At 39.5% G+C, this 14,558-nt stretch overlaps 1 protein-coding gene across 5 annotated transcripts in view; it reads left to right on the top strand.

Annotated features, from left to right (window-relative positions):
• MPPED1 (metallophosphoesterase domain containing 1) overlaps window positions 1-14,558 on the top strand; it is a 94,736-nt gene that overhangs the window by 58,394 nt on the left and 21,784 nt on the right. For all 5 annotated transcript variants that reach the window (XM_084636480.1, XM_084636483.1, XM_084636481.1 and 2 more), the window contains exons 5-6: window positions 6,386-6,501; window positions 12,333-12,446. In XM_084636480.1, the coding sequence (XP_084492606.1) occupies window positions 6,386-6,501; window positions 12,333-12,446 (230 nt within the window). The remainder of the gene's footprint in view (window positions 1-6,385; window positions 6,502-12,332; window positions 12,447-14,558) is intronic.

Here is a 14,558-nt window from a genome sequence, read left to right as displayed (position 1 = left end):
GAAGCCCCATTGCTTGGCACATTTACAATGAGACTAGACAAAATACTAAAAAATGTCCTGTTGGGAAAATCCTGCATGGGTTCCTAAGGGATGGACTTAATGGCCTGAAGCAGTCTTTTCCAGCTCTATCTTCAGTTCTTGGCCTGTTGGCTGCAATTTTGGCAACAAGGATGTTAATTGTACATCGTACACCCATATTCCTTGACTTGTACTTTTTGCGAATATGGCTGAGGCATGTATGGGCCAATCTTTTAATGTTCAAGATATTCAGTTGTATAATTATATATAGGAGTGGAGCTGAGTGGACTGACTTTGAGCAATTAATTTTCCTAATGAGTTTCTGTATGAAGATGGCTAATACCTCCTTGTTCATTTACAACAGAGAAATACCAGTTCTGCGCAGGAGATCAATCTGAGTAACACTTCACTGTGATCCTTTTAAATATCTATCATAAGCAAAGAGAAAACTAGAACAATCTCTTGCTTGAATGGGACACAGAAATGCCTGTCAGTCAAGAAGAGAGATCATCATAGCAGAAATTTTAGCACATTTTGTTGTTGCTTGTGCAGTGTACTCAAGACACTACTCATTGATGAATAGTATTCTGCAATGGTAGAAAGCACAAGTGTCACTGTGAGGGTGCAGGACTCACCCCTGCGGCGGCACCTGCTGGTCATTGAGAATTAGCTCTTTTCCAGCCTGGAGCGCCTTCTGCAGGCCGCTGATCCACACAGCTCCGGCCCCCATGTCCCTCACAGTCCCCGGTGCCCCTTTCTCTGGGCAGTACTCTGCCTCTGGGTCTCCCCTTCCTGGGGAATCCCCAACCCACTATCCCCACCTTGCCTCAGTCTGGGCTACTGCCAGTCATCACCAAGCCCCCACTTGCTGGGGCAGACAGCAGTGTAAAGGCCACTCATCATAGGCAAGGGGGTTCAGACCTGCTGCCTTCCTCTGTCTCCCAGTCCCTCTATGGGCCTTGGACCAGGCCCTACAGCCTGGGGAGCTGCCAGCCTGAAGCGTCCCCCGCTCAGCCTGCTCCTTCCCCAGTACTGCGCTAACCTCAGTACCCAGGCAGGCCCTGCTCTCTCCCAGCCTGGAGAGAGACTACTTGGGCCTCTGGCTCACAGCCTTTTTATACAGGGCAGCTGGGGCCTGATTGGGGCATGGCCCAGCTGCGGCTGCTTCCCCAATCAGCCATCCCCAGCCACAGCCCTCTCCAGGGCTGCTTTTAACCCGTTCTATTTTAGGAGTGGGGTAGCCACCCCACTACAGTCACCCATACATCTTTGTAGACACTGGGTCTGATCCTAAAACCCTTACCCGTGTGAGTAGTCCTATTGAAGTCATTGAGACCAGTGGTGTAACTTAACAGCCACAGATTTGGGCTTAATTGACTGCACATTCTTGATTAAGCTACTGCAGTAAAATTTGCAGTCCCCAAGTTCTTAAAATGTACCAGCCTGTCAGGAGTTATGGGGTCATGCGATAAATTGGAATGTTTTTTTAATTGCCTACTAATTCTGGAGATGTTCACGTGTAACTGACCTGCAGTGATCGTGGTTTTTATGTTTAGCTAGTAAGTGTAGATGAAGGTAGTAATGGGTCCGTCTAGTTAAGCAGTTAAATGAAAGCCACAAAGAAACACATTTCAGTCTCTCACTTCTTCTGGTGGGAGAATACATATATATTGCTTGGTTTGCCCACTCCGGTACCCTCTTTGTGTATCCCCTACCCATTAATACGTCTGCTAAGCAATTTGAGATGTATACCATTATAAGAACACAAACCCTCAATTCTCATATAAATTACAAGTCAGATCTATGTAATGCATCACAGCCCTGTACAGTAAATTACATGTAAAACTAAGTTATGCCCCATTTAAGTGACAGAAGAACAGAATAGAACACTCAAACTGCACTGTTCCTCTTTCCAATGGTGGTTGAGTAAAAGAACAAACAGTGATAAATAGTTAAGGGAGTAATGTGTTTGACCACTTTTTTAATGCCACTTTTCTCTGCTATTATGTTAACAGAAATGCACACTTCAAAGAAAACTAAAGTGCCAATGATAGCTAAAAAGATCATTTATAGGAGGCTAACATGATTTAATTAGAGTTTATTTGAAGGTTACTATAGGAGTGCAGAAAGATGTTAAGGGGTTAACCTATAAGAGATTACATTGTAGTCAGTGTTCTGTTAAAGTTTGAATTAATTTTTCCCATGGGTTTTTCACATTCTAATTTTCAACTAAATGAGACATCTGTTTCAGAAAAGGAAAATTTGCTATGGTTGTCATAGCAACCATCATTCTGTAAGAAAATTATTCCAATGGTTTCTTTAGAACAGACACAGAAATTCAGTATAGAAAGCAACATCCGATTGCTAGCACAAATTTTGAGAATCCAGACATTTTAGTACGTAAGATGAGTTGACCTGTAAAACTTGTTCATGTGTTTTTAACATAAGCTTAATTGTGCAGTAAACATATTCACTTGCAATATACTTTTCTCCCTACAGCCTTATATGTAGTCAGTCATTTTTCTGTCATAATAATAAAAGCACTGAATTTCAATAAGATATCGAGAGACATATGCTGTTTGCTATAGGAAGGCAAAACCTAAATCAAAGTACACTGTTAATCATGGGTACTTGGTTCCTAACATTAAGTACATTAATGGTATAGGTGTTTAATTGCCAGATACATTTTTTGCACCTTTCTTTTCTAGAACCAGCAGATTTTCCTCCTTAAGTATATTAATGTAAAATAGATAGTCATGTGAACTATTTTATAAAGAAGTTATACTTTCACTGAGTAAACACTAAGAAAAGCGATCCAAAAAAGCATCAGATCTTAACTCTATAACTTTGCTTCCACATTCTATGATGGATGGAAATATTAAACAAAGTTGTCTTTACATGATTTCCAGGTCAGAAAGTTGTTGGTGTGTATATGGGTAGCGTTTGGTTTTTTTTCTGCACAGAAACTTTGATGGATGTTTTGTAATAACATTTCACAAGAAGGGACGTGAGGATTTATAAAATCCCTCTGCACATAAAAATTATTTTACTTTTGTGTGGTTTCAGCATTGAAGTGTATGAATTTATTTAATGTAAAGAATACTAACATTATGCACTGAATCCTTTCATATTTTATCCAGAAATATTTCAGACATTTCTGTCATTCCTGGGATTGTCATAAAAGATAGCATAATGGCAAATCACACAAGTTCTAACATTTCCTAGTCACAGAAGAACAGCTCCAGCATGCATAACTCACCAAACCTTAACTCAAGCAAATATGCACTGCAGCGACAAAGTGAGAGAGGAAAGGGGAACAGTATTCCTTGTCTAAATAAACTGTAGATCATGCCTATTCAGAATGAAAAACACACTTAAAAAAAAGTGAGTATGTATATAATGGGCCTAGTAGAGGCAGGCAAACCACTGGGATTTTACACTTGTATATGTGATCCATAAGCCTACAGATTTCAGTGGGATCAACTAGACACTGTCAAGTTCTTTGACAATTGAGGTGTTTTTTTGTTTGTTTTTATGAATGCTCCAGTATAGCTTTCAAATTTTTTCTATACTGATTTCTTACCTTTTCTCTTTGGCAAATATTGGTGGTTTTTTCCTCTCCATTCATTTCTCAGGGAGCACAGCAGCTGTGTTACATTTTGCTTCCTGTTTGTGCACCACACTCATTGATGATCTCTGTAGAGCATGGGAATAGGAGGCCTGATCCAGTGCCCACTGAAGTCAGTGGAAAAACTCCCACCAACTCCAAAGGGTATTGGTTAGGGCCTGCGTGAGGAGGGGTGGGAGAAAAATGTCTCAGGAACATTTCAGGTCTGTTGGAAACTGAAGTGTGAATTGTCACATTTCCCCCTTTTTCCGTATTCGTTTTTTGCAAGTGAAGTTTTGTTCATATAAATGTGTGTGGAAAACTAGTTTTGGGCCTGCAGCTAAACGTTATTTGTTGACTAAATAAAATGTGTGGCGTGTGAGACCAGAATACCCGCCATTTTAGGATTTCCTTTGTGGCGCTAGGGAAGGAAGACTACTGGCATTTGTGATTTGGGCTGCAGCCTTTTTTTTTTTTTCCTCTCCCCCCCACCCCGCCAAAGAAATAAGCCAAAACTCTGTAAGCTCTCTATGGTACTTACATCGTCTCCATTACTATAATAGATGAGCAGCTCACAATCCTTATTATATTTATCCTCACAACACTTCTGTAAGGTAAGGAAACTTATCGTCGTCATCTTCACCAAGTTCACACAGGAACTCTGTGCCAGAGCAGGGAATTGAACCTGGCCTTCCAGTTAGTACCCTAACCACTGGAGCATCCTTCTTCTCACTGGATAAATGAGACAGCCTTCATTTATAGAGGCAGTTGACTCCAGTCTTCTCGCAGTTGGGGGAACTATGCAGGCTGTCTGCAAGGCAAGGGAGAGAGTGACTTAACATAAGACAGCCAAATTGATCTTTACCTGTAAATAAGGCTGCAGAGATCACTGCTAGCTTATTCTGCAATAGGCCACTGAATAGATGCAGAGTTACCATCCCAGAAATGGGGGGTCAGGAGCCATGTACCTTAGAGTGACATGCTACTCTTCCTGGGGGGACAGCACCCCATAAGGAAAAAGCCGCTGAAAGGTAAAAGCTCATCAGAAAACTCTGATCCGAAACTCACTGTTCTATGCCTGATTCTCCCTTCGGTACGTAGAGTGGCCCAGCCAACCCTTACCCTTGTCAGCGTGTCTCCTGCTACCTTGCTGCCATTAGTTTTCTTTCGTGCACTCATCCTCTGTCTCCCACCACAGGGACTGGAGTGACCCAAGAGAGAGATAGTGGTGGTCACAGCTGCAACAGTAGTAACTTCCAGTTAGGTTTTCACACAGAAGCCTAACAGTTAGCCAGGAGAACAGGCCATGCAGATCCAGGATATGGAGTCTTAGCTTGACACCTCCCTCAATCAATACTGCAGAGCCCCAACACTTTGGCTCTAGAGAAATTGGGCCTCTGACCTGTGGGAAGGAGGGGGAACTTCCCTCAGAAGCTCTGCTTGTTAGAGGGCTCTTCTACTACAGTTTGCTTCCTCTTCTAGGATAGCCTGTGTCCCTTTATTTCTCTTAGCATGCAGTGTTTTTCAGTTGTTTTCAGCATACACGTCTAACAGCATTCCGAAAGAAGATGTGAAAAATATATGATCATGAAGATTGCAGACAACGTGTTAATTTCTGAAGTGGTAGTCAAGCATCAGTAACGGAAGAGGAAGAATAATAGCTTCATGAGCATTCTCTTTTGTCTTTGCCATACATGATGCAAAGAGTAGTTCAGAGAATTTGTTTAAATGAAATCTCGCTTTTTCATTTTGATGCAGTGAGGGAGTGGAAAGCTTTCTTCAGCAAAGTAAGATCTGAAGGAAAACTCTGGTTGATGTGTACATATTCATAAACACTAAGGCTGCAATTATCATAAACCTTATTCAATCACAGCCCATTTGTTGTTCTCCGGATATGGCCAGAAGACCAGTCAGTCAATTAAAAATAAATAAATAAATAAAAACCAACCCAAAACTAGTCCCACATTTCATGACTTGTAGCATCACCAGCAAGTCATAATTTGCCATGGTGATATTACTATGAAGTATAGCTTTTTAATCAATGGGATTGCATACACAAATGAATTATATTCTGGCTGCCTCTGTTATAATCCCACCACTTACTAATGAGCTGTTCCATAAATAATGTGTTTTTTAAAAAAAAAAACCCTAAAATAAATTCTCATCGGCTACTAAATCTTGAATATGTAAAATTTTATAAACCATTAATGTGGTGGATGACGAGGGAAAATGTGCAGTATATAAGAATTTAATAAACATGTTTGTTCTGGTGTGAGGCTTCCAAAGTTAACCAAACATAATACAGATTATAGCCACAACCCTGTAATTGGAACTGTATGTATGAAGGGTTCTGCCTAGACCTATTCAATTGTAAGATCAGGACCAAAGTGGGAAGAAGGCCATGCTATAATATAATACACACACACTCCAGAGTGGTGGTCCAATAGATAGAGTGGAACTCCAGGTATAGTACTATGTAGGGTACTTCAGCTTCTACAGTTGCCTCTCAATCTGATTAGAAGAATGCAATAAATATTTTACAAGATATTGTCTATTTAAACTGATAAGCTTGTTGATTTCCCACACATATTGAATAATGATGGTTGTATGCAGATATGGTGTCATTGTACGTAGGGGGAAGGAAAGTAATGCTATTTGTGTCCCCAAATTCCTTAACAGAAGAGAATCCGTCTCCATTTTTTAATTAGATGACCAGTGCATATGAGTAGCATTGAAGACATTCTCCTTCTCTTTTGGCAGGCAACCTTGGTTTTATGGCTGGGGCTTTAATCTTCCACGAGGCCAAGCACTATTAGAGAAATGGAACCTTATTCCAGATGGAATAGATATTCTTATAACACATGGACCACCTCTTGGTAAGAAAACATTAACACTTTGAGTTACATATTTCAAATAATGATATAGTAACTGTGTGCTGTTTTCAGACACGGGGTGAAATCCTGGCCCCAGGGAACTCAAAAGCAAAGCTTCTCTGGATTGAATTGGAGCCAGGATTTCATCACAGGGTTTCTAATCGCTATTACCTAAACTCAGCGAGGGATGTGAAATATTTTGCCTTAATATACACTATAAAGAAACAATGGCCCTGATTCACTGAGGCATCTAGCATTCCAGTTTCATGCCAATGTAACTCCACTGAAATCAATAGAGCTACACCAGTGTCAAAACTGGAGTGACACAGTGATGAATCAGGCCTAATATACTTACACAATTTGGAGGTCTAATCCTGCGTTCCTTGCCCACTCAAAGCTTCCTTTGAAATAACTGAGGAGAGTTGACTGGACAAGGAATGGAGGATCAGGCCCTAAGTTTTTACATATTGTTTCCCCACCACCTTTTTAGGGTAGCATTCCCCTCCATCCAATATCCAGCATTGATTTCTCCATTCTTTCATCATGAGTTGCCACCTCTGCTTTCTTTGCAGACATGTGTAGGCCAACAAGAACCATTTTTTACATTTTCATCTTACAAATATTAATGTGAGATAAAATATATCTTTATAGAAGTAGAGGGCTTATTATGTTTCCTGATAATAGTTATCTGACCTTGATTATGGAAATAAAATATTAACAGAAATCTTTTTGGCCCTGATTCAGAAAAGCATTTAAACACATTCTTAACTGTAAACACATGCTCAAAACTTATTAATTTAATCATTTAATCATGATAAAGTAAAATTCATGCTTAAGTGCTCTGCTGAATTGGACTTTTAAACTTACTTAGAATTCCTTTCAGTCCACAATTTCACTAAGTGCTAAAATCCTCCCTCCTACCACTCTTTCCCCTTCTCTTTCAAAATTTTCATTTAGAGTATGTAAAGTGTTTTGGTTTTCACAGGAACAAAATGATTTTGCTTTAAGTGTTTCACTGAAGCTTTGGGGAAAGGGGTTTCTTCTTTGTAAATCTTTGTTCTCCCTATAAGAATGTGTGTTTAATCAATTGCATAACCCACTTCCGGCCATCAGATTTATTCTGTATATGGACTTGGATCTTAAAAATTGGTAACAGCCATTCATCCCTCAGTGCTTGCAGGGCTGGAGCTGTTAGTCCTAAACATTTAGCAGAGGAGATAATTCAAAATCCCAAATGGATTGGTGGCCTAATGGTTAGTGTTGGATTTTTGGTGGACCCGTTTATAAGTCCAGATAAAACAATTGACAATTGAAAACATTTGAAATACTTTGACTTTTATTCTTAAATCCCCAAACTTCCATCTGATTAGTCATGAAAAAAACCTGTCCTTTGTCAATTCCAAAGAATGTCCACATATCCAGTGTTCGTAATTCACTTATCAACTAGTCTGAGTATTTATCCTATTTTGTTTTTTATCTTCAACCATCCTCCATGGCTTTTCTTAGAAATGTTGCATATTACTTTGCTTTATTTTCCTGGTGTCTTGTCTATATTAATGTATCTATGGACAGCTCATGTTCCGCGCTGAATGGTCTGCAACCCTTTTGTGAATCGGATCAAAATATTGCTCTGCCTAACATGTTATTTACTTTTCTGCAGCAGCCTCTCTGTGGCACTCCAAAGGAAAGTGACAACCTTCTCAGCGTATTGCACCTAGCTTTTTATTAGGCTGTGCATGGGTGGGTTAGAAACAGAATTCCTTTCTGACCTTCACAGGCAATTATTTTAACCTGGAAGTTGATTACTGTTATCCTGGTCTTAGACTGCATAACTACAAATGTTATTCATGATCATAAAAGCATCCAATGCTCTTGCAAATTCAGCCACACAATTTAGATGACTTCCTGTGACACTATGACTAGAATGCTGCAAAAAGGAGCATTTCCTTTTACTGGTTTTAAATGTATTTCCCTTTAATTTACAGCTTCTGTTAGATCACTGTCAGGTTTGCATGGGGTATCGACAAGTGACCCAGCAAGAGCTGCTATTGCCATGTCTGCAGTGCCAGCAGTGATTCTCACGTTATGTTAGGTTTAGAGACTCCCGTAATAGGTGGTGTCTGTCTGTTTAATGACTCAGAGGACAACTACCCTCTTCTGTATGTGGTCCAGGAGAGTGTGCTGCCATGAGGCCTCTCAGGTTGAGTCTTGTTACTGATTATATCCCTCTTTTGAGCTGGTGCCTCATGAAATCATGTCCTTCTTTCTTCTCCCCTCTTCTTTTTCTCTTACCTGTAGGTCTTAATTCTGCCCACCATCTACTTTTCTCTTCTCCCTATTCATCCCCTCCCTGCAGCAGAACAAATACCCTCCTGATCAACTTATGTTACAGAACTACAGAGATAAATTGGTGGGATTTTAAACGTGCCAAAGTGATTCAGGAGCACAAGTCCCATTGACTTTGAACAGAATTGGTGCTTCTATGTCACTTAGGCACTTCTGAAAATCCTACTCAGAGTCACTATTCTTCATTATTTGTAGCGTAGAAGTGCCTAGATGCCACAATCAGGAATTGTGCTCCCCCTTGTGCCAGGCACCGTACACAAATAATGAGAAGACAGTTCCCCAAGAGTTTACATTTATCTGCAGTCGTACTCAGCCATGTTAATGAGGATATACCAAATATTCCTGTGTCACAATACATAGCAGTGTGAGAGACTCTTACCTTTGATTAGGTCATATTGGAAATACAGTAAATATACTATAGCAAAAATAAGTTTCTTTTGAATAGGTATTAATTTCATTTTTTAAAAAGTCAGTTTCCAAGCATGTAAAGAACTAAGTTCAGGATTCTTTGGCTTCTTATCAAGAATTCTTTCCTTTTCTTCATTTCTTTCTTTAAGTGGATTTCGTTAAGTCTTTATCTGTAGCTGTCTGCATGATTGTCTGTGACAAAGATTTATACTTTCCTGACAGTTGCAGAAACCTGTTTCAAATAACCAAACATAAAAAAATCCCTAAGATGAACTCTAATTGTTAGCTAGGTGTAATCAATTATTCTTAGTTTGTGTAGTCAGGTTTATATAATAAGCAGCAAACATATGGGAAGGATTCAGAAGGGCGATAATGCATGTAAACAAAAACATGTTCAACATAAATAATGCTTAATTTAATGGAGAAGTTAATTTCATGAATTTTTGTTTTGTAAAGTTTTTGAAGTGGAAATACCTTTGCCTTCATGTTCACCACAGACGTTTTGACAATTAACTGTTTCAAATCATTGAAATAACAAAAGCCTGGGTTATAATCTGTTTGGTATGAAAAAGAGATTGAACTGGATTCTGAAAGATACAATTTCTGAACTCACTTTGACGTGTTAAGGAACTGCTGTTGTTTCCTGGAATAAATTTTAAACAGCCATAGAGGACAAAAGTGACTAGCAGAGTCAAATATCAGAGTTTAATGAGGATCATCTGTGTCTGTAATTAAGCTGCATGCAACTGGATTTTCTGTAAAGATCTATACACCAAAGACCTGGGATAACATTTTCAAAAGTACCCTCTCTCAAACAGGACTTAGGCACTTAAAAGCATAGATTCTATTGACTTTCAAGGAGACAGACTTCTTAGTGCCTTAGTCACTCTAAAAATGGGACTTTTGAACCTAAGTCATTTACGCATTTTAGAAAATGTTACCCTTAGTCACAAAACCCTAAAATATACTGAGACCAATTTTTAAAAAAAGGCACCGAAATGCAAACATGTGGGTTGTCCAAGTTTGCCCTTAGGTTGGTATATATCCATTTTGCATGCAGTGCACTCTTCCAACCAAGTGCTCCATTTCTGGTCTCATTGAAGTAAATGGCTTAACTCCTTGTTAGCCATGTTGGATCAGGCCCTCCGTACAATAATTTGAAAACTGAGTCCGGTGCGTGTAAATTCCTATCCTCTTAGCCCTGTATATATGCAATATATCACAACATCCTTCAAATGTACGTGCAAACAGAAGGATAAATAAATCTAAAGAATAGTACAAAATTGTATATGTTTTAGGTCTCCCAAATTGGAGTGGCAACATCTTATGATAGTGGCAGAGATGTGGCAGCACAAAACAATTAGATCATTCCAAACCAACAGAAATTAACTAAATTATTCCAATATGCACTGCAGAATAGTGTTTCCCTGCACAGCTCTGGACTCTTTGCTCTTCCATCTTTCACACAGATATACGGGAGATGATGTGTTCACTTGCAAACAGTCACGCTTCAAATGTCACATCCTGGTTAGGTTACACTAGTCGCTTTGAAGGGAAATGCCATGATTTAGTGAACAATTAGCATCCTTTCTGAGATTATGTTCGTTTATAAATACAATTTGATGTCCAGACTGGGCATTTAGGTTTTCATTGTAAAAAAACTTTAACAAAAACCCTGCATCCCATGCAACAGTCACACATGCATGCCTCTGCAAAGGGGCCTGCAGAGACTTTGGGAGGAGGTACAGTGATCCTGGCAGTTGCATGAGACTTTCCAAAAGCAACAAGGCGAGGGCTGGATTATGGCCCCACTATCCTTTTATGTTGGCCAGTAGAGATCAGCTGCTGAATGCTGGAGTTTCTGCCCTAGCATGTGCTCCCACAGGCTCTTCAGGAATTCAGACTGGGTCAGCCACAATGCCTCCAGGGATTCCTGCTGCAGTGTGGTCTCTGCTCGTTCCCCTACCTAACATGGGCCCATGTTCAAAGCTGCCATAGTCCTGGATATTTAAAAAGAAGATAATTTTAGTCAAATTTCCAGCCTCCAGCCCAACTAAGACCATCATCTGGAGCCAGATCCTTGTCCCATCAGGTCAATGGAAAGTCCCAATGACTTAACTGGGAGTTAGATCAATCTCCTGGTGGTGCAGATGTGGGTACAGTTTTTAGTATCATTTTAACACTTTGGTGCCATTAATAAAAGAGTATTTTCAGTGCTCTCTGTTCGGATTTGCTGTTATTTCTGCTTTATGAAGTAGATGATAGGACTGGTAAAAAAAAAACACACACAACTTTTTTTTTTCATGTAAAGTTGGGTTTTCAACTAAATGTAACCTTAACAAAGTGCCTGCTTTCCTCGAAATTTTTTGATTTTTTTCATACAGGCAAAACCAAAACCAAAAAATTGAAAACAATACCATTTTTGTTTTTTCTTTTTATTAAAAAGTCAACATTTTCTAGGAGGAAAGAAAAATATTTTTACAAGCAGCTGTAGTAGGCAATCATTTTAATGTATGAACATGGAAATATCTAATCCTCAATGCCAGTATGTTTTGGATTAATAATTAGCAACATCAAAGTCATGACATAAGTTAAGATCAAAATATTTAGTGCTTAAAGTTAGAACCTGAATCTCGATTGAAAAGCCTAAATGTGGGTTTAGAGGCCTAGCATTAGGCACTTAGTTTTGAACATTCTTCTCTAAGCTTCTTAAACTGTAGCGGGGATGGAGTGTTTGCCTTAAATAGAACAAATATGGTTTAATTAGTTTTAATTTAAATCTCTTGCAAGGATCTTTTCTTTAAAAAAGAAATATTGGCAAGAATAACTCTAATCCCATCCCTTTGGATCAACTATTTTTTCATTCCTCAAATATTTTTCATTCCCCCTCCACTGAGCAATGAAGATGTTCATTTTAATAGATTATTCTGTGGCATATTAAAATCTAAGAAACTAAGACACATTAAAATCCAGGAATGATTTTGCGTACTCCAGGTATAAAGTTTCACAGACAATGTGAGTCCTTTCTCTCTCCTTTTAAATCTATGTTTATAAATCTTTCTTCTTCTTCTTCTTCCAAGGTTTTCTAGACTGGGTTCCTAAGAAAATGCAGAGGGTAGGATGCGTTGAGCTGCTGAACACAGTCCAGAGACGGATACAGCCAAGGCTTCATGTTTTTGGACATATCCATGAAGGTCAGCAAGCTTATCTCTCTCTGATTTTTAAAACCAACTGCGCCCAAGTCACTGCACAGTATGGCCAACATGTTCAAATTTGAGTTGCTAAAGATAGGCACCTAAATTAATGGACACTTCTGAAAGTCAGGCCACTTGTTTAGGTGAATAAAATGCATATAAGTGTCTAACATCCAAATTTGAATATTTGGGCCTCAGCATCTGTTTCCATATCTGTGAAATGGGGATTATACTACTGCTCCATATGAGCTACTGATCCAGTTGGTTCAAAACAAGGGTAGAGGTCTACTAGGTGACTACAAGTTAGGATTACTGGGTTCTATTTGTGGCTCTTTACTGAATTACTCTGTGACTTTGGGGAAATCTTGTAACCTCTTGGCATCTCCCTTTCTCTCTCTGTAAAATCCGTAGGGATTTCTAAGGCTTAATTACTGAGATCCTGGGTTAGAAGGGTCTAAATAAATACAAAGCTAAAATGAGGCTCCATAAAACTCTAGAGGTTCCTCCCACTCTTCATCCTAATACATGGTACATGCACAAATTATCTCCTCATCAGCTAGGTCAAGATTCCCCAGCAATCTGAAACACTGTAGTTTCTTCAGAGCGTTTGTCTGAGTGTTTGTCTCAGAGCACTAGGGAGCCCTCTCACTGGCTCTGTGGGGGTAAGATTTTTTTTTTTTAACCAGGTTAAATGTTCAGTGCACAAACCCACCTAGGGTGTCCTGTCAACCATTTGGCTTTCAATTGGGAAAATGAATTCCCTTCTTATAAATCATTAAATGGGATCAGGCTTGCTCCCATTCAAGTCAATGGTAGTGGGATCATATTTACAATCAAAGAAAAGGGGAAAGAATGCGTCTTATGGTGTTTACTCATATCTTGCAAGGTGTATGGCCTGGAGGTACAATCACTGCCGCCTAGTCCTTGCAACGAACTCTCACTAGGTGATTTCTAAAGTGCTGTCAAATGCACAGAGTAAACAAATTGAATGACTCCTCTCTAGACCTCTTTCAGGTACAGCAGTCTTAGAGGTTACTTATAAGACTGTGTGTGAACAATTTTCAGACAAAACCTGTTCTAAAATTGATATTATCCCTTTAGTTTATTATAGGCCAAGTAAGTTTAAACTTGGTGTAAGTGACCTGTTGTAAGCTCCTGTGAGGTAAATAGAGTTGCATCTGCTTACCCCATGTCTGCATTTTGGCTCATCAAAGAAAAAACGTTGACTCACAGAATGATAAATTATTTCAGTTACCACTGCAGTCGCAGTAAGTAGCAGAGTTAAGAGACAGGGAGTTCTTGTAAACTATCATAATTCAGAGAAAACAAATGGGAAACTGCAAAGCCTGTTTTGCTGTGGGATGGTAAAACTCCTCAGAGAAGAATTCCCAAGTAAGTTCTCACAGACAGCCTCTGCAAACGAATGTGCTCTTTGCAAAGTGAGTGCATGGTATGAACAGATGATATCTCCCCTGACTAAACACAGCTACATCTACAGCAGTCATCTACTAAATATCCAGGAGGAATAAAGAACTGACTGTTCCTCCCCACTTCCTCCTCTGAACTGCTGCTACTGCCAAAAATGTCTCACCTGTCACCATACTTGCTGCTGCTCCACCAGTCACAGTGACAGGCAGCCCTACAGTAACGTCATCTAAAATCCTACTTCCCATGCTCCTGCCAAGGCTCAGGTGGGGTGGTCATACAGGAGTCTCCATGTTAGGGTGGGAAGGAATGAAAAGTGCAATATTATAAATCTTGCACAAACATTAACATTTTAGCAACCGGTACCATGGTGATTGGGTGTTTTAAAACCATGGAGAGGGAGAGAGAACATTCTGAAACTTCCCCTCGCAATGTTAACTGTGCAATTCACATTTATGTTCTGTGGTTCATGTTTCACAACAGACGACTGTTCTGTGGCAAACCACAAATGATTGGGAGAAATCTCTGTGACAGGAAGCTGACGGTTTTCATCCTTGCTAAAGTCCTCTTCTTGTAAGGTTTCCCATGAGCGGTTGGTTGGACCCACAGTTCGTAGCATTAAGTGTGTGGGCTTTTAAAAGAAAGTAAAAGAATCTGCAGTTCTTTCATGGCGTTCCTGAACCAAGG

This window comes from Lepidochelys olivacea (genome assembly GCF_965140295.1).
Source record: "Lepidochelys olivacea isolate rLepOli2 genome assembly, chromosome: 1".
Lineage (NCBI taxonomy): Eukaryota > Metazoa > Chordata > Testudines > Cheloniidae > Lepidochelys > Lepidochelys olivacea.
The sequence above is the reverse complement of the archived record's forward strand: the minus strand, read 5'-3'. Positions and strand labels throughout refer to the sequence as shown.